This window comes from Penicillium oxalicum, chromosome IV, assembly GCF_001723175.1.
Source record: "Penicillium oxalicum strain HP7-1 chromosome IV, whole genome shotgun sequence".
Taxonomy (NCBI): Eukaryota; Fungi; Ascomycota; class Eurotiomycetes; order Eurotiales; family Aspergillaceae; genus Penicillium; species Penicillium oxalicum.
The window spans coordinates 3,978,894-3,998,146 of record NC_064653.1 but is presented as its reverse complement, the minus strand read 5'-3'; the positions used below and the strand labels follow the sequence as shown (position 1 = coordinate 3,998,146).

Below are 19,253 nucleotides of genomic sequence, written 5' to 3'. Positions count from 1 at the left end.
CAAAACTTCAGCTCATTCCTGTATGTACAATGGCGAATGAAAGGCATCTCATCCTATTCACCTGCACCAGAAAGTAGACTTGACGTAGGAGTAGAATGAATCATCGATATCAAGAGCAAAAAGAAAACATCCCATCCAGCGATCTTCCGAATAAAGACCAATGAATCACAGAGCAGCGGGAGGGGGATAACAAGGAGATCGTAAACCGAGACACCGGTGTAGACAAGAGGACAGGATCGTTAAAGACCTCTGCCTACACCAAGAGAAGAGAGAGCTTCCGGCTCGTGGGGGAATTATATGCAGAAATGGAATTTGGTGGGAGGGTGAGAGGAAACAAGTAACAACGACTGGTCAAGCCATGCTCAAAGGTCGCGAACACGCGCCTGGCGCTTAGCGGTACCGATATGAGTGTTGTGGACCTTGGTGGCGAACTTCAAGCTCGTCAATGTTTCCGAGAGATGAGCCTGAAGGGGACTGACCATGACGAACATGAGTGTCTTGGAGTTGCCACCGAGCGAGAATTGGAGCAGATAAGTGAGCTAGATAGACAGTGGTCAGCAAAAAAACCCTTGTCGAATGCCCTGCGAGCTCCCTCATTCCAGGTGGAATGACAAACATACCTTGCTGTTCCGGTAGGGGATGTGCCCGCCATCTTTGCCCTGCCCCAAAGCAGCAATCACGTCGCCGAGCGAACTGAGACTACGATTGATGTTTTGAGTCTCCTTGAGACGGTCGCCCGTGACACCGCTGTGGCTCAGACGTTCACTTCCAGCCAAATCAACCAGGTTGAGCGTGCCCTCACTGCGCTCACCCGTGATATGATTCTCGCCGTTGAGCTTCAGGATGAAAACCGAGTGGGATCGCGAGGAACGCTCATTTGCCTTGGTGGCAGCAACTGATCGGTTGGCCGCGGCGTTTTTGAGAATCGTTTCAACCATCTCGGGAGATTCCAGTTGAACCGTGGTGATGTCTGTAATGAACGTCTTGCCTCGTTGCATGTCGTGGCGGATCTCATGCTTTTTCTTGTCCAATTCATTGGGGTTTCCGAGAAGATCGTTCAAGTTCTCGTTGTACACCTCAACAAAATTGCCTTCCATCGTGTAGCGCCAGCCCTTGTCCTCTAAACTTTGAGCGGTCTCATAGATCTGGTGAACGGCGAGAGGAATCATGCCGTCTTGCGAGGACATGGTATAAGTCTTACCACTGCCAGTCTGACCGTAACAGAAGATACAGACATTATACCCATCCAATGCACTCTGCACCAGTTGGCTGATCTCATCGAAGACCTCGGTGTTTTGCGAGGAGGGACCAAATACCCGATCAAAGGTAAAAGTGTTGTTCTTGCGAGAGACGGTTCCCAGGCTACTCCTCTCTTCAGGGCCCATCACATTGATCTCCTTGGCATCCTCAAACTCGTCAGGATATTGCATGGGAGCGATGGACGAAGATGGTTCACTGCTCAAGGGTGGCCGAACACGGCAAAAAACCCTGATATTACCCTTGAGCTCTTGCACTTGATTATGAAGTTTCCGACGAAGGGTCTCCTCCCGGCGGAGTTTCTCCTTCGTGGCCTCAGTTTCGGCCAGAGCATCCATCATTCTTTGGTTGCAATGTTCAAATGCTTGGGATTGTTCTTCTCTTCCGCCCTCCAGGAACTCAATTCTTGCTTTCAGCGCCCGGATGGTTGATTCCAGAGTCACACTGTTTGTGCTGACCGTATCGAGGTTGTGCCGAAGATCAAGATTTGATTTTCGCTCTCGATCCAGGTCATTCTTCATGGTCTGGATTTGAGACTGAGCTGCGTGAATCTCGCGATTCTTCTTATCCAACTCCATCTCGGTTCTTTGAATGTCCAAAGCCGATTGGGAGGTGAGTTGGCCCAGTTCTCGGACGCGGGCGACTTTTTCTTCCGCGATCTCATGTTCAAATTTCCGTTTCAAACTTCGAATGTCTTCTTCGTATCGAGCCGTCAACGACTCGACCTCCTTGGCACCCTCTTGCCGCGTGTTCTCCAACTCTATGCGGTGCTGTCGGTCTAAGTCATCGAGGGCGATCTCTTGGTCTCTACGTGCATCCCTCAAAGCCTTCTCTGCTGCGTTGAGCTGCTGCGCCAAGGATTCCATCTCGACCCGAAGTTTCATGTTCTTCTCATTGATGCTGTCACGAGATTGTTCCAGCTCGGCAACTTAGGCTCTTTGTTAGAAATCTGACCCCTCTTCGGTATTTTCTTGGATCAACATACTTCTTGCTTTGTACACTTCGACAGCTTCTTTTAGGCCTTGGCTCTCTTGGCCGGACTGGTTGACGCGTGTAAAAACCCTGGCAATGATCTCCTCCATATTCTTCTCCTTGGACTCAAGATCCCACTCGGAATCTAATAAACAGTTAAAATCTGTGACCGTAGAATCTTTTGCCAGGAACATGGGGATGGGGGCCCGTTTGGACTTTTTCATGGATGGCTTTGGGGCAATTGTAACGGGCTTGGCCGGGCTGGGGATGGGGACTTTCGATTGCAGCGGTGGCCTCACGGTGGTTAAACACCAATCATTGACATGGCGCTTCTTCCACTCTATGCATGGGGAGACACCGGGAGAGGATCCAGGTGATGCATGCTTGAGCAGAACCTCTGGGGTTGAGAACTCAGGGTTGGCCCGGCCTCTCCGGTGGGGATCAGGAAACATTGACTCGGGTTCTCCAATATGGCTCGATTCATGACGCAGGGAATAGTAGATGGATTGTGTCATACCCTTTCTTTTCCCAAGGACGGTTCCGGCATGGTCATCGGCATGATGTTCCAAAGAGGTGGCTGGGCGCGCTGTCGCGGTGGAGGTACTATGAAGTTTGCGCGTTCCGAGAGAGGTTTGTGGTCGCGCCATGGCTGATGCAGGGCGAGATCCGTATGACATTGTATTCGAGAAACTGCTCATGTTTGATCGAGAGGCGGTGGACCCGGATCGTGTTGTCGTGGAAGAGGTGTAGGAGTTACCGCGAGTATGCGCTTTTGGTGCGCCCATTGCGGACCGAGTGGTAGGGCCTGCCCTCTTGACTTCAGTTGTGGCCGCTGGCTTCGTCCGAGTTGCTGCGATCAAAAGTCAGCACCTTGCGAAATATGAGATTGGCGCAAAGCAGGCTGTACGAGAAAGGGCTTTCTTCGCAATGGTTCCTGGCGGCAGGATACCTGACATGCCGGATCGCGCGTTGGCGGTAGCAGGATTCAGTTCTCGAAGACCAGCCTGTGGAATGCGCGACCGAGTTGACGCGCGGTGCTGCGTTCCCAGCCCTAAGTTAGTGGAACAAACTTGCGACAGTGACAAGAAGCGAGGTGGGCGCACCATGTTTTCTTCGTCCATTGCGTTGTTTTTGGCTCGCCAGGTCAGCGGCGAATACACTATCCTGGCGAGAAGGGCGAATTCTCGAGCAGCCACTGTCTTTGCGATTGCCAAAGTGGGGATGGTCCTAGCTGAGGTTGGTTCAAAAGCGATCACGATAGCGGAGAGCATCCTGGCTCCGGTTGTTGGAGAGACGGCGGGTAAACAAACGCTGACTCAGCACTGCGCGCTATACCATTTATGGAGTACTGTGGGCTCCCGCTTTTCACGTGAGTCTCGAGACCACCAACCTGAAGCGGCTCCACGTGAGCTTTGCTGCACGTCTAACAAGCTCACGGAGCTCAATGACCTTGGGTAGATGTCAGATAGTCACTGAAAATTAAATCGATCAATTGGATGCCAATCAATACCATTTCCATCTCTCACCTCGAGAGAATTTGATCAGGTCAACAGAGTGTTGAAAAGTGACGACATCGCCTGATGCTTAGCACTATGGTCCGGAGTATCGCAAGCGCGGACTCCACTCGGCCCGCTCGAAAGAGAACAGCCTACCCAGGCCCCCCTCAGTTTCCGCATTCCTTGGTCAGTCGACGGGCGATTTGGCGTGGTGCTTCTCTTTCCACCTCCACACCATCAACCTCACTGTGACCCTTGTCCCTCTGTTGACGGCCACCGACATCCATCATGTCAGGCCGGTTTGTGCGTTCTTCCAAGTATCGTGAGTACACCCAAGAGATCGCGATCACCCTAGGTTCCCCGCTAACAAGCAATCTGACAAGGCCACGTCTTCGGACGTTCGACTCGCAAAGTACATCATCAACGACATCTCAGCCAGTCGGGACTTTCCTATTGACATCGATCTCAGGAGCAATGCTACGATAACCTTCGCGTGTCGCGCAATGCTTGGGATACCAACCTACTCAAGGTGCGCCGAGACCCCTAAGCCTTCGCTTCCCCCTGATCTGCTGTCGCATGGGCTCGGTTTTCATACTTCAACTCTAGGTCAACCCCAAGCACCTCGCTGTCAATTGGGAAGCTGGAGGTGGCGGTGCCTTTGCTGTTATTCCTCTCGAGGAACGCGGAAAGCTTCCTGAACGCATCCCTCTCTTCCGCGGCCACACAGCAGTTGTGCTAGACACTGATTGGTAGGGCGCCTGACGATCGACTGTATTTGTTACACGCTCGGGAAATTGATCGCAATATTCACTCCAGGAATCCTTTTGACGACGATTTGATTGCATCTGGCTCTGACGACGGAAAGGTCGGTTCTAAAGATTTCACTGACCCGGTACTGCCGTCCAGGGAACTAAGTCAGCACTAGGTTTTCCTCTGGCGGGTCCCAGAAAACTTCACTGTTCGTCCGGATTGCGAAGCAGACGATATTCAGGATATTGCACCGGTTGGAAAACTCAGTGGCCACCCCAAGTACGTTATCGCACCCTGGGAACAAGTCGCGCTTCGTGGCAGTCACTAATGTGTTTCACTTTCTTTCCACCCCCTGCAGAAAGATTGGCCACGTGCTCTTCAACCCTGCAGCGGAAAACGTGCTGGCAACGGCCTCGGGAGATTAACAGTCACAAAATCTGGGACATTGAGGCCGGTGCTGCCAAGCTCACCCTGAACGTGGGTGATATTGTCCAGTCCCAGTCATGGAGTGCCAACGGCTCTCTGCTGGTGACCACCTCTCGCGACAAGAAATTGCGTATCTGGGATGTGCGCCAGGAACGGCCCGCTCATGAGACCAACGGCCACTCTGGAGCGAAGAACAGCCGAACCGTCTGGCTGGGCGAGCGTGACCGAATTGCGACCACTGGTTTCTCCAAGATGAGCGACCGTCAGCTTGCGCTCTGGGACATTCGCGCAGTTCGCGAGCCAATCAATGGTTTCAAGACCCTGGACTCAATCTCCGGTGTCTGTATGCCGTTCTGGGATGACGGCACTAGCTGCCTATACCTAGCGGGACGAGGGTAAGCAACGACCACGCCACCGCCCCCGTCACGGGATACTCTACTGACATGGCCATGATAGTGACGGAAACATCCGCTACTTTGAGCTGGAAAACGACAAGTTCGAGTTCCTGTCCGAGTACAAGTCCGCCGATCCCCAGCGTGGTATCGCGTTCATGCCCAAGCGCGGCGTTAACATGCACGAGAACGAGGTGACCCGCGTCTTCAAGACCGTCAACGACAGCTATGTGGAGCCCATCTCCTTCATCGTCCCTCGACGATCGGAGAACTTCCAGGACGACATTTACCCACCCACCTTTGGTCTGACCCCCGCCATGACTCCCTCCGAGTGGTTCGCCGGCAAGGAGGCCATTCCTCCTAAGATCTCCATGGCTAGCCTTTTCGACGGCGAAGGCCTCAAGGAAATCTCAGGGATTGAAGAGAAGCCTACCGGCTCTATGAGCGCACCCGCACCCAAGCCGGCTGAGCCTGCGCCCGTCGCTGCCAAGCCCGCTGCCACAGCTACCCCGGAGCCTGTCCCTGCGCCCTCCCCGGTGGCCCGTCCGGCTCCATCAATGAAGGAGCAAGGTGCGTCCATGGCCGCCATGGTCAACAAATTTGCGGACGATGAAGATGTGGAGGAGCATACCGACGAAGATTCTTCTTTCGACGAGATTAAGAAGCCCGTGGAGCCTTCGGCTCGCTCTCCGGTTACTGAATCTGCTCCTGTCCGGGTCAGCACTCCGCCTAGTGCCGTGCAGGCGAAGGAGGCCGAGCCCCAGGTCAAATCTCCGGCCCCCGTCTCTGTGAGTGCACTCTGCATGGTACTTTTTGGTCCCACGTGATACCAAAGCGAGATTTGCACAAGACTGACTTGACTTTTTGACCCCTTCACAGACTACCGCGACCAACCCCTCATCTTCTGGCGACTCAAGTGTGCCGGTCAGCACCGTTCACAAAGAGATTGAGGCCATCAAGGACTTGATTGCTCAACAGACCAAGATCATTGCCGATCAGGCCTCTCAGATGCAGAGGCTGACATCCGAAGTCGAGGCACTGAAGAGCAAGCTGAACTAAGCGGGTGGATGACGGGCAGTTTGGAGGAGGTGTTTGCAAATCTGAAATATGTGCTATCTTTCCCGTGGTTTCATGGCAGTGGTTGCTGCGGTCGCCGCTGGATCTACAACCTTCACGTTTGTACATCTCTTAGGGGGTTGTAATAATTGGGTGACGGTCCGGCTTGATTGTGCCACGGCCTGTTGATCGGTAGTCTTGTCCTCTTTAGCGAGTTTGTCAATACTTCGGCTGCAGAAAGCAGATTTCCCATGCGCTTCGTTCCTTTCCTGGTCCCTCCTTCTGTCAGGTAATCATTTACATTGATGGAGCGAGTCATATGATGAACTTTACCGAGTGATCTGTCCGGGCGAGTGGAGTCTTCTGCCTTTGGTCTTGGCAACGTGACTTTCATGTCCTTCCAGCACCAAGTCCACACTGTGCGCGGTGACTCTTCGGGACGATCTTGCAGGATGCTCCAGTGACGATGTTGAAGGATCGATGGTCATTTCATAGATAATATAATGTTTGTCTTTAGAAAGTGAAATCCGTTTCCATGTGGAGGTCAATGTAGAAATACCTACTCATTTCATTCAACCCCCCTGCAAGCCATAGAATCCAACGAAGATGATTAGAACATGTCCCGCCGGAGGGTGAGATTTTGCCCGCTTACGGATCATCTCTGTCTTCAACCACATGATCAATGATTGTTGACCAACAGGTCTTTCCGCGAATACCTATTCATTCTAGCGGAGACTTACTTTATCAATTTCTGTTGGCAGCTGAATAAAAACTGCGGGCTGGTACCTATTTCCATCAAAGTTCGGTTCCAGCACGAGCTTGGTCCCACCAGCTACTGAATGCAAACAGGGACCGAACACATATTAAAGTGAATGTATTGTGTGGAGTATCAGATTGAGCATCCAATTGGTATAGCAGGTTCCAATAGCCGGGCGGTGGGGTATCATACCACTGCACTAGAATGAAATCCCCCCTTCCAGTCCGTCGTGTAGCTACTCAAGTACCTAGTGATACCTGCCGAAGGAATCCATGGCACGCCTGAAATGGGATGCTTCGACCCAAGTCATACGATGGAGAGTGCCACGGATACAACCCGATTGGCGGGATGGATACCCTGCGCACCTCACTTTTTGCATCCATCCCGCCTCATTCAAACCCTATTCTTTGAGTTAAAAGGTACCTCATCTCCAAACGCCTGACTACGACTTATTTGAGTGGAAAAAAGAAAGTTGAAGCGCCTTAGGTACGCAGAAATCTGCAGGTCTAGGTCAAGAGAATGCATGTAGCAAGTGACAGATAATCATTGGGGAAAAGAAAACAATTGGCAGCGAAGAAAAGAAAATGTCCAGAACACGACTGAAAGAAAAGACGTGAGGACGGGAGGAAAACGGCGAAGGCAGTATGGTCAATGCGGAGGCTTGGAGTTGGGACGATATGGTAAAGATTTTAGAGGCGCAGGTCATTCCGCCATTCCGTCAAAAATCCGACTCTATCAGGCAGAACTAGCATCGGGGAGAGCGTGGTAGCTGACAGCACCCCCGTTAATCTGCCAGGTGCCGCCCTTGGTGTCCTTGTTAATCCGGCCAAAGCAAGAGGCGTTGGGATCGGCCATCTTCATCAAGTAGGTCTCGCAGTCCGACTGGTTAGGCGTGTGATTACCATCACGCTGCTTGTTGTGAATCTCGACTGTGACCTCATGTTAGAATGTGGTCCCATCAGGGCCTGGATGGGGAAAGCTTACAGTTCACGGCCGCGGGGATGTCACCCTTCAGATAATAGCCACCTTGAATGATGATAGCATGCTTCTGATGAGGGCCAATGACGGTGTTGAGGCCGTCGGAGCTGTGTGTGACATGATAGCAGAACTCCTTCACGGCGGACCGATAGCCCAACTTGTGATCATGGTCCGCGATGGGCATCCAGTTGCTACCACAGCTGGAGACGTAGTTGCTGGAACGCTTCTCGAAGTCGTTGGAAGTATCGTCGGTGATGCCGAGGTCAATGATCTCGCGCTTTTCCAAATCTCCCGCATCGAGATCAGAGATGCCGAGGTCAATGATCCTCGGAGCTGGCATGGCGGAGCGGCGCTGAATGAAGCTTGGAGCCGCATTGACAACGGAGAGCAGAAGGCCAATGGAGATGATGATCTTGGAGAAGTACATTGTGAAAGGCGGTGATGTTGACTTGGCAAAGTTCAAGGATGAGACTGGGAAGTTTTGTTTTGGAAGTGTGTTTGATACTGTGGATGTGGATGATGATGAGAATAAAAGGTGGTTCTGGAGGGGATTCTGGTCGATTATATACCCGCCTTGTCAACTCAATGAGGCTCCAAGATGAGTCTATACCCAAGTGTCGAGTGTGATACTCTCACCATCTCCGGACGTAGCACCCATTCGATCTCGGATCGACACCTCGCTCCGTAAATCGCGTCTCCGTGAGCCCCTCGCTGGCTCATCAGCTCCACGACTCGTTTATTTTCACCCGCCCGGCAGAACAATACCCACAGAGGCTTGCCAGAATGATCTCTTCGGGCTGTATTGATGCTGATATTGGGGGCCTCTTTAGAAAGAAGAGGATCTCTTTTTTGGGGGGAGGTATCCCATCCGAAAGATGCAAGGTTTTGTTGGGTGACAATTTGTTTCATGTTTCTTGGCAAGGTGGATTGAAGTTGAGCCAAGGTAATGGCCTGGATGAGAGCTACTAACAACCGAGTCTGTTTACCCCGGACTCATAGACGATACGATTGTCGCGTCTCCCTGTCTAAACATAGAACAGGAAAGTGGGTCTGGAGTTAAACCAAAAATGGAGCTTGGCAGTTCTCCTCAACGCCAAGCAATGGCCCCTTCTGCACTCCCGGTAAGCTGTCTGGCCACAGAGTAAGGTCAGAAAGCCAAGAGTTGGGAGAACGAGAATATCGAAAATAGCTCGATGGCCAAGTATAGCCCCGAAATATCATCTGGGGCCAGATGAAAAGACTTGTGGTCGTTGACAGTCTTGCCTCACAAATGCTTGGCCTCCAGCTTGCTACCAAGTGCTTCAGTATCCAATCTGGCTCATTCCGAGAAGGGGTCTGAATATGGCCCCGACTGCCTTCGCTTTGTTGCCATGATATGAGAGACTCGAACAATGGGGGCCCAAGATGATTGCGTTGGTCCCAGAGTCAGCTTTTTATCCTGGAAAGTTTTGTATCTAAATGCATATGATGGGACTATATAAGACACGGAAAGTGCGGACAAGGGCTTGAATGGCATCAGATACCATCAAACTCATTTTCACATCCCAAACAGACAGACAGTGAAGCCTCATCGCTATTATTCACTCCAGGTCAAGATGAAAACCTTCAATCCAATCTTCATTTGTCTCTTCGCACTTCTCAGCCTCTGTTTCGCCCTGCCCAGTCCCAATCATAAGGCTCACCGCTTTCCAAAGCAGAAGCAGGTTGACTTGGACAACTATACAGCCTTGACTCTCGCCGCTGCTGAAAAGGGCGTCGAGCTCGAGAACGGCAAGCGGTACGGTTTTCGCGAAAAATGGGCTACAAGAGGTGCTACGCAGCAGATGTGCTACCCAGGCTATTCGCATGTTCGTCTCATCGTGGGCCAGTTCTTCAACGTAAAGACCCGGTCTGGTCGTCAGGGCTTTGATGCCAAGAGCTATGAGATGATAAGTGCTGGTGCCGCCAGCGACGGCCACTCCCCTATGGGTGGCACAGTCGAATCTCACGTTGAGAATATGTGGTGGGCAAACCACTACTTCGATGAGACGCGAGAAGAATGGGTCCATGTCAGCAAGAACAACGAATACGAATTTCTGGGAGAAACGACGGCATCGGACGCCTTTATCGTCCACCAAGGTATCTTTTGTCCTGAGGATTCTGTGTTGACTTGGTCGTGGCAATGTACCATCGCTAACTTCTCTTAGGCTTGGAGTATGCGAGACTCTATCCCACCTACAACCTTTTGTTGAACAACTGCATGTCTTATACCAAGACCGTGTGGGAGGCATGCGCTGAAAAGAAATGAACTGCAATTATTGTGACGGGCGGAACGGATCCGACAGGGATTGGTAGATAAGCTATCTTGTGATTAGTGTGTGGTTTTTTTTTTAGATGTTGATCTAGCTGGAGATTGGTTTGATGTTGATCGTCGTTGTCTATATCCTTTTGTTTTGCGGTGAGAACTATTGCTAGCAAGCGAGTCCGCATATCTTTGCTTTCTCCCATTCAATTGTTCTCATTGGACCTAGCCTTGATATTTCTATCATAGAATTGCCGAATTTTGTCTGCACGATACCTTCTGGTCTTCTGCACCTTTGTACTAGTAAAACTTGCTTTCTTCTAAGTCATCGACCTCGAGTGTGTATGAGTTTGAGAGCCACGCCCCAAGGCATCGAAAATATCATCAAAGGCTGCTCGCCTCTCATGTTCGCGACGATATTGTACAGAAAAAGAATAGGAGTAAGGTCAAGTATCTGATCACTAGTAATCGTCTTTGCAACAATCTAAAATCCGGACACCTTGTCTCTCCAACACTCAACTCCTAGCGAAGAAACCAAAAGAAACCAACTTGGAGCATTTTCCCACAGCCAGACGAAAAGTATAACGTAGAGAATGCTCAGTGATTGCTCTTCTGCCACAGTTCCAGCATCTTGAGGAAAAATCCCTGCTTCAAAAATTGCCAATATGTGTCTCGCTGCTCAGCCGTGGTGACTTTCCAACCGAGACCCCAGCATGCTACGACGACGCACGCCGTGGTGGCTTTTTGCAGCCAGGTGTCACCGCAGATTGCTAAAACAAGCATAAGACCTGCGAGAATGGTCCTGCAGAGAACCAGGGTTGTGGCAGTAATCGCTGAGGATTCGGTCGTCGATCCGGAGATGTGCCATGCGCAGAACAGGGTACTTGTCGAAATAACCACACCGATCATCGAATCAGCCGTGACTGTGAGAAGGTTGGTCTGCGTGACCGAAGTGACAGTCGGATAGAACGGTCTAAGTTGGCGGCATGCAGTGACTGCCAGAGCCATCGCAACCGCTCGACGGAGAAAGATCAAGGGGAAAGAGTCTGGCTCCATGATCACTGACCAGACGTGAAAGACCAAGCGAGATTAAAAGTTCATTTAAGAAAAAAGAAATAAGACATAATGACATAGGTTGATAAGAAAGAGATTACAGGAACTACGGTGCGAGAAAGTGGTATTTTAACGGCGATCGGTTCTGGGAGGTGGGGGTGTCAGAGCTTGAACGGCCCCCAATTATGATTGTCTACGAGCGACTGCCCGTTGCATAGCCTCAGCACTCTATGCTGAGATGTGAGTGTGTCTTCGTATAGTTTCAAGATAAAATCCAAAGATAGATAAAAGCGTACTACACGTAGCCCTGTAACATTCCATCTCGGTCAGACGCTGAGAACCTAACAAAAAACGTTGATGTAGGTCACTTGAAGGTACGGCCCGAGGAATACTGTCTTTCGACAATATATCCTTGCTTGAAGCCGTATGGAGCCCTGTGTTGAACTGATCTTAATACATCGCAGAAACACCTCCCAGATCCTCGTCTCGGGGCTTAATATGAGTCCAAAATTTCATGCAAAATTGATAGGATGATATTCCACTCAATCAGGTCAAAGCACCAAACAAAAACTTCTCAGTGTTGACTGTTGATGTAGACGGTGGTTGTGGGCCTGAAAAGTAAGGAAGTCAGAGCTTGACCAGAGCGTTACATGACAGAGAAAGCGATCGAGGGATTCTGCGCTAGATTGACCAATCAGTATCGAGAGTTGTACATATTTTTACAATACGGTACGCTCCGCTCCGCAATGATCCACTCATTGGGGGATGCGGGAAAACGCTAGGAACCAATCAAAATGATCATACCATTAGAGCCTTACAGGAACCTTCGAATTCATCATCCATCAATTCAAAAAAGAAAATGTCTCGCTCTTCCCCTCCATCCATCCATTCATTCATCCGGAGCTGGCCGGGCATTGAAAAAGACACATTGTACATTGTATACTATGTTGCATGCATATGCCCCTGCAACACCAAAGCTCACCAATACCAACCCCGCATACTCATCCTCATTCCAGGGCTCCTGCTTTTGCAAAGCAGGTGCCACTTGTAGCGCACCAGCATTCAGAACAGTCCTGGCAGCTAAACAACACACTTTCCCGTGGTCAACACGACGATCGAGAGTTCCCGTACGGTCGATCTCGCTCACGTCGTGGACCACGGTCCCATTTAATCGTGGGTGATTCAAAGACTGTAATTCTTCCGTGCTTCGAATCAGATGATACGGAGCGTCGCCCGCAAGCAAAGCTCGTTCATCGAGCAAGTCGGGGTCCTCCCGGATTCGGTTGAGCTGAGATCGATAGAAAGATTCCTCTTCGAATGGATCTCTCTTCGAAAGACCGACGCGATGAAAGTAGCTATTGAGGCAGATACCCGAAGATTTACTGCAGGAGGAGGTACAGCAATGATCACTGAAGACAAACTCGGTGCATTGCTCACGGCAAATAAAGTGTTCCTGACTGCCTGGATTGAAGGCGTCGGTGCATTTTTGAAAGCAACCGAGTCGGACATCGTCTTCGCTCTGTTTCAGACATTGGTTGCATCCCGTTGCCGAGACAAGGGATGTCAAGATGGCCAGGCCGGCAAAGGTCGAGAAGAGGAGTCGCATTTTGAGTGATGGATGATAATGCAAAAGTTTTGATGTTCCCAGAGATAGTCTTTATTGAGCAAAACGAAGACTGCTTGGTAAATTCGACGTTTCTGGCTGGATAGAAATACTTACACCTCCAGCCCGCCATCGCGGACCTGAGGTCCTGAAATACGATTTCTTGAGCATTTTCCATCCAAATCCACTTCGTGTATGCTATCATGAAACATCCATTCTCTCGCCGAAACGAAGAGGAAGGCCGCAAAAACCTGTATGTAGCAGCCGCGATAAGAACTCACCACGCTTTCTTTTGGGGGTGCTTGGAGGGGCCATACAAGCCTTACGGGGCGGAGGCTGCTTGGCATTGGGGGTCGTGTTGATTTTTGTGGCTCCCGAAGGCGACCTGGCTTGTGCTAAGGTCAAATTTAGAAATTTGTAGATCTAAAAGACCTCTCTTATTTTTTGGGGCCACTTTTTGGGCCACAATTGTGCTGGTGTTGCCAGATCAGCTGATTACCGCTTCACAATTGTCCGCGCCGCTGTCGCTTGACTTTCTCTGCTCTCCTCTGTTCTCCCCGCTCTCGACTTCAGTTCCGCCTGCCTCATCAAACACCATCGAGCTCTCTTCCCCAATTCAACCATACTGAAAAATCAAAATATCAATTCAGCTATCCCATTTCTTACCGTTTCATTTGTGCCTGAGCCATGGGTCAACACGGGACCAAGGAATCTCCTCCAGAATTCCTTCCACCAGTTCAGACACGTGGTATGGCGGATTCATAGTCCGCAGCATCTTGAAGTAATGAGTTAACATAAGTACACCAGAGGAGCTCCAAGAGCGATTGCAATGGCGTTTGTCAAAACTATTTATGGACCCGATTCGGTGTGAATGGATACAGACGGTATTTGATTGCTTTTGCAGCGAGTCTGATCTGGGGAAAAGTAAGGTAAAAAAGCAAAGTTTGATCGATTCCACGAAGCTGACATCAATTTAGTCTGGACTGTGCGTGACCTGAACAACTTCATGGCCAGTACTTTTCCGCACGAGTTGTCCACGTGCGTAACTGATGCAGCACCAATTTTACATCGTTCCCTCTTGAGACTTGGGTCATATCCATACCAAAATGACCCCGTAAACCTTCTCACGCTGGAGGTGCTGCGAACAGCTGTCATTATTCTGCTTGGACTTGACAATTGGAGAATACTCGAGACGGATAGCGTCGCGAGACAAAGCCTCCCCAATGATCGTTCTGTTTCATTTCAAAGGAGGCTCTTTTTTCAGAGTATAGCTGAGCAGAAAGAAACACCTCGGCTGTCTCGGGGTCTTGGAGATGACTGTGATCTCCAGAAGGCGCTAGATCTGATCACCCAGGGGAATTTCAAGCGTGACAAGCGATTCCCCACCAGGGTGATCCTCGGCCCTCAATATCCTCCGGCCGAACATTTCCCTTCGTCATTTTCCACCTTGACAAGCGGTTTGATCTCCAGGGAAGATCTCAGACCTTTACTTCGATTGATGCTCGTGACCCAATTACATCTGGCAGGCATTGATCCGGAGTGCTTCGCGTCTTTGCGAGCAGAAATCGAAGCCTCGACAGACTCCTTACTGGCGTTGTTCCTCAGTGGCGATGATTCATCCGCCAATGTGACCTTTTCAGCGTTTGAAAAAGCTATCGGTGATTCATTAGTGAGTGAGGAATGAAATCTTCATAACCTTAGCGGACGAGAGACTAATTTACCTCAGCCGAATCTCTTCCAGGGAATCCCCCGGGTTCTTGGACCTCTAAACTTGGCACGAGAACTTCCGTCTCAGCATCCACTAACATCAATCACTCAGGCTCAAGGCCTGCTGAAAGAGATGTTCAAGCCGGCGATCAGAACCCCAATACCCCCGAGAGGTCTCATTTCAACTTTGACCCGCTTGAGCCAACTTTCTTTGAGCCTCCCCCAGGATTTCCCTATCGAAGCACCCACAATCATCCATTCGTCTTCGCGGGCAGATCTGGACAGGGTGAGGGATTGCTTATCCGACAACAAGAACTCCCAAATCCTGCTCGTCTCTGGGCGAGGGAATAAAGACACGGTTGTTTTTGCCGTCTATTTCCGCACAAGCTCATCAGCAGAGAAACAAATCAGACCTAGCATGATTGTACAACTGACTCCAGTCCAGAAAGCGTTTCGTGGATCCGAGGAACAGGGAACCGAGGAGATGAACGATTTGCCATCAAAACCCACTGGCCAGGACGGGTCACATTTGACATTGGCACTTTCCGAATGTATCCTCGTGGTCAAAGATAGTTCGGCAGAGGCTAGTCTGCTTGTGAGGACGGACGATGGCATCGACCGGCCGTACATCCTCAACGCGGTGGAGATTCTCAGCTTCGAAGGGACCATGGTCTGTGATGAGACTTTTGGTAAATGGATGGACATCTGATTTTTGCAATTCGCAGTCTGCGTGGTGCCTATTTGAATGCTCTACCGACGCTTTGCGTCCTCCACGCCCTGAGTTTGTGTCACCATTCGCGTCGATCTTTTTGTCATTACTGAATGCAAGAAATGCGATCAAAAGAGCTGTTAGAGCCGAACCGGAAGATAGCAAATGGTATCATAGAGGGGGCAAGCGCTCTTTTTCGTTAATCATGAATAATGCAACAATTGAAGTCGTAGGATGCTCTGCGTGAGTCTTGGCTCTTGGTGCGGCAGCGCCTTGTCATACTACGCGAGCAACAGACACGAATCCTGTGCTCGCTTGCGATTCATCCGCTAGCCTGATCCCATCTTTGGTGAGTGCGCCGAGACTCCCTACGTCAACAGACATGATGGGCTTGGCATGACTAGGTCCAAGCGCTTAGTCGATGTGGATTCGGGTCGGGAATTGGAAGTTGATTGCTGATCCAACGCTTTCTCGCCCCCGCGACACTCCAATCGCCCGATGGGGGCGAAATGTGTGAATTGCTCGTGGATCGTACAAAGAAAGAGCCTACCCTCTTGCCCGGCGTCACGATTCTTTTCTTGTCACCTTGTGAAATCCCAGCATCCAATACATGTGAAGCAAAGCCTCATAATTGCAGACTGGGTTAATTCGATCGATTGTTTTTCAATTGAGAGCGTTCTGGTTCGTCGGCCACGACAGGTACACATGCAGCTGGACACGTCGCTTCCCTCACCAGTTCCCCAGACCTCGACCTTTTAACCCCCCTGCTCAGTTGACCCCTGTCAGCCCGAGGCCACTAGGGTCAGTATCATGGGTGTGCAATCGAATTTCTCACCACTTTCTCCACTGCCGTCGGAGTCGAGCAATATGAGTGCGTTGACGGATCGGCCGCTCTCTGAAATCTACGATAAAGAGGACCGACTGTGCCCCGCTGCGGAACACCGTCCTTCGCGCCGGTTTGCCAGATTCAAGACGCAGTTTGACGCACAAATTGTGGGAAAGAAGAAAGCCCTTCGAAATCGTATATTTCTTGCTCTCTTTCTGATCGTTGTGGTCGGCGGTGTGATTGTACTGTGTGTACATCCTCTTCTCCTGATCGCCCATCTTCAGTTTTGTGGGGGAGGATATTGACAGTGCTTCTAGGATATGGTTCTCACTCGTGCTTGCTCTGATCCATCGACTCACACCGTCAAATCCATCCAATGGACTACAGAAAATCGTTGACCAGTGGGACACCCCGTCAGATTCGGTGTCGTTATTGACGCCATGGCCCAAGGATTTCAGCCAAGGGATTGTCCCTGTCTCTTGCCATTCCCACAACGACTACTGGCGCTCGGTTCCTCTGTATGAGGCCCTCGCCGGTGGATGCACCGGCGTGGAGGCAGACGTTTGGCTCGATGGCAAAGACCTCCTGGTCGGTCACCGAAAGAACTCGCTGTCGCCAGACCGCACGTTGAACAGCCTGTACATCGAGCCGTTGTCCATTGCGCTTTCCAACCTGAATCACGGCTCGTCTGCCAGTGCGCCGGTCGGCCTCTTTAACGTGGACCCGTCGACCACCGTCACCCTGTTGATTGACATCAAATCCGACCCTATGACCACATGGCCCGTCCTCCACGACCAACTGAGTCCCCTGATTGCTGGCGGGTGGCTATCCCACTGGAACGGAACCAGCAAGGCGCTCGTCCGCGGTCCCATCACCGTCGTCGGCACGGGAAACACGCATTTCGATCAGGTCGTCGCCGACCACGATCGATACATCTTCTTCGACGCACCCCTTCCCGACCTCTCTCACAACTCCTCCTACGGGCCGGAAAACTCATACTACGCCAGTGTCTCGTTGAAGAAAGCGGTCGGGACTATCTGGCTCTGGGGACCCACGGCTGACCAACAGGATGCCATGCAGGAGATGATCCGCGCAGCTGCGGACAGAGGGCTGGTCTCTCGGTTCTGGAGCACTCCCTCATGGCCGGTCAGTCTCCGTCTGAAGGTGTGGAGATTTTTGGCGGAGCATCAGGTGGGCATGTTGAACGTGGACAATATTGTCGAAGCTACCAGGTGGAATTGGGATTGGTGCATTGTCGCGGGGCTTGTATTGTGCTGATGGCGCTGCACGAATGACCGCTTTTCTGTTTTGGTTTTCCATGTCCAGCCGCCGTCGACATGTACACGCACTCTCTCGTACCCTCAGGGAGGGAACATGATGTTTTGTGATGAATGATGAAATGAATCAGCCTTATAGACCTCAATCACCCGCGGGTCGGGGAAATTTTTCGTTTGGTGATATCCCCCCAACGTCCAGTTCTGCACCCGCTGTCGCCTTTTGTATTTTTTGGCTTCTTAGCCGTTTTGTTTAAAAAAAAAATAAGAAATGATACAATACGGCGTGGGGGTGGACAGTCACCGTCACCGAGGTAGAAGAGAAAACCTGGTCAGTCTTGGGAAATTACTCGCTGTAGCTCGCTTCGACTTGCGGATCCATGAGAAATGTGAGATTTATTGCCTGGCTGTGTCGGTTCGACTTGGCCCCCTCACTCATTCAGAGATACCCTGTAAAGATGCCATGTGGGAGGGTGGCTATACTCTTCGCCCGTCCATTCTTCCAAGCTCCGTCGCCCCAGTGTCCTGTGACAAGTGAGGTGGCAGTGTCCACATGGATACACCCGGCCAGTACACGCTAGAATTCTGGCTCGATTCAGTCGCCACCAAGATCATCGGGGGCATGATCCAGCGGGAACTACCGGACAGCTGTAGACCAACCGGTTGTGCCCACATGCGCGCTGGGTCCGGCGGAGCTACGCGAGAGGCGTTCGCTTCGAGGGGCGGGGGCAGAGCTAAGACGGGGGACGAGGGGCAGCATCCATACCTTGACGAGTCGTGGAGAGCAGAAGAAGGAGTCTTGGTAATATTTCATCGCCGTCGCGACGGGGGATGGTTCTCCTCTCAGGGGGACCAAATGCGGGGGAGGATCCCTGGCTGGACGCGGGGATTATGAGGTGGATGACAAGATTCCGGACGGGGCCTTAGCCGGTGCATCATGCGGGGGTATACATGATCATCACGGCCAATGGGCAAAATGTCGTCGCATCTGACTCAAGGCTGATGAATGGCAGAGAGACGGGTCGAGTCTGGTATGGATCACTCCCTGCACGACTCGTTGCACCGGCGGATAGAGGATGCACCAGTCAATCCGATCCAGGGTAGAAGAGCGGATATGGCACAATGCCGGACAAGAACGGGGGGCGGGGGGGGGATTACTGACCTCTGGTTTCTTGCTGAGATCGAGGCGTGGGAGAGAAATGGGTCCATGATACTGACTACTTCTTTCAATACTGCCGGCGAGATTCTCAAGGGATTGATCTGAAAGCGGACCCTCTTCGCCAACCACAATCTATGGGAAAACTGAGGTTGGAAAATGATTCCCCACACTACAGCAGTACCGACTCAGTACTACCGACTCAGTCTACTCGTCACTACTGAGTGACGATGAGCATTTATCCGCTGCAGCACGAGGCGAACGGCCCACATCACTCGTCTGGAGGGACCAGACCTGCAGACAAAGCGACACAGTTCTTGTATCTTAGGCCGCCACACTAAGCTGAGCTGGCGAGGGGGATGGAAAGCAACATGCAGAGCCCATCTCAGGGTAAAAAGGATTGAAGATTCACCGTGTGCGGGTGAGAGGAGAGCATCTTCCAAGCAAAGGGATCCGTTGCAAAGGGCATGTCAAACGGGTGGATGTGGGTCGACCGTTAAACACATGAAACAATTGCCCGGTGACCCCCGAGCCATTTTGATCCTCACCTGCAAAGGTTA

At 51.2% G+C, this 19,253-nt stretch overlaps 8 protein-coding genes across 8 annotated transcripts; 4 read left to right on the top strand and 4 right to left on the bottom strand.

Annotated features, from left to right (window-relative positions):
• Window positions 1–362: 362 nt before the first annotated feature.
• On the bottom strand, window positions 363–3,500 carry POX_d06124 (Kinesin-like protein klpA; the record flags this gene model as incomplete). Its single annotated transcript, XM_050114949.1, has 4 exons — window positions 363–539; window positions 621–2,185; window positions 2,243–3,079; window positions 3,137–3,500. The coding sequence occupies 4 exons, from the start codon at window positions 3,498–3,500 to the stop codon at window positions 363–365; spliced, it is 2,943 nt and encodes a 980-aa protein (XP_049969900.1).
• Window positions 3,501–4,013: 513 nt separating this feature from the next.
• Window positions 4,014–6,352, top strand: POX_d06123 (Coronin-like protein crn1; the record flags this gene model as incomplete). The annotated part of the gene is made up of 9 exons (XM_050114948.1): window positions 4,014–4,047; window positions 4,109–4,137; window positions 4,195–4,254; window positions 4,332–4,474; window positions 4,542–4,590; window positions 4,651–4,754; window positions 4,904–5,296; window positions 5,358–6,081; window positions 6,173–6,352. 9 exons carry the CDS (start codon window positions 4,014–4,016, stop codon window positions 6,350–6,352), a joined length of 1,716 nt encoding a protein of 571 aa, XP_049969899.1.
• Window positions 6,353–7,841: 1,489 nt separating this feature from the next.
• POX_d06122 (uncharacterized protein) lies at window positions 7,842–8,511 on the bottom strand (the record flags this gene model as incomplete). Its single annotated transcript, XM_050114947.1, has 2 exons — window positions 7,842–8,035; window positions 8,091–8,511. 2 exons carry the CDS (start codon window positions 8,509–8,511, stop codon window positions 7,842–7,844), a joined length of 615 nt encoding a protein of 204 aa, XP_049969898.1.
• A 1,168-nt stretch (window positions 8,512–9,679) lies between these two features.
• On the top strand, window positions 9,680–10,371 carry POX_d06121 (uncharacterized protein; the record flags this gene model as incomplete). The annotated part of the gene is made up of 2 exons (XM_050114946.1): window positions 9,680–10,202; window positions 10,271–10,371. 2 exons carry the CDS (start codon window positions 9,680–9,682, stop codon window positions 10,369–10,371), a joined length of 624 nt encoding a protein of 207 aa, XP_049969897.1.
• A 591-nt stretch (window positions 10,372–10,962) lies between these two features.
• POX_d06120 (uncharacterized protein) lies at window positions 10,963–11,421 on the bottom strand (the record flags this gene model as incomplete). Its single annotated transcript, XM_050114945.1, has 1 exon — window positions 10,963–11,421. One exon carries the CDS (start codon window positions 11,419–11,421, stop codon window positions 10,963–10,965), a length of 459 nt encoding a protein of 152 aa, XP_049969896.1.
• An 886-nt stretch (window positions 11,422–12,307) lies between these two features.
• Window positions 12,308–13,024, bottom strand: POX_d06119 (uncharacterized protein; the record flags this gene model as incomplete). Its single annotated transcript, XM_050114944.1, has 1 exon — window positions 12,308–13,024. The coding sequence occupies one exon, from the start codon at window positions 13,022–13,024 to the stop codon at window positions 12,308–12,310; it is 717 nt and encodes a 238-aa protein (XP_049969895.1).
• A 684-nt stretch (window positions 13,025–13,708) lies between these two features.
• On the top strand, window positions 13,709–15,437 carry POX_d06118 (uncharacterized protein; the record flags this gene model as incomplete). The annotated part of the gene is made up of 4 exons (XM_050114943.1): window positions 13,709–13,769; window positions 13,829–13,945; window positions 13,999–14,690; window positions 14,748–15,437. 4 exons carry the CDS (start codon window positions 13,709–13,711, stop codon window positions 15,435–15,437), a joined length of 1,560 nt encoding a protein of 519 aa, XP_049969894.1.
• Window positions 15,438–16,247: 810 nt separating this feature from the next.
• Window positions 16,248–17,541, top strand: POX_d06117 (Altered inheritance of mitochondria protein; the record flags this gene model as incomplete). Its single annotated transcript, XM_050114942.1, has 2 exons — window positions 16,248–16,510; window positions 16,581–17,541. 2 exons carry the CDS (start codon window positions 16,248–16,250, stop codon window positions 17,539–17,541), a joined length of 1,224 nt encoding a protein of 407 aa, XP_049969893.1.
• Window positions 17,542–19,253: the final 1,712 nt, after the last annotated feature.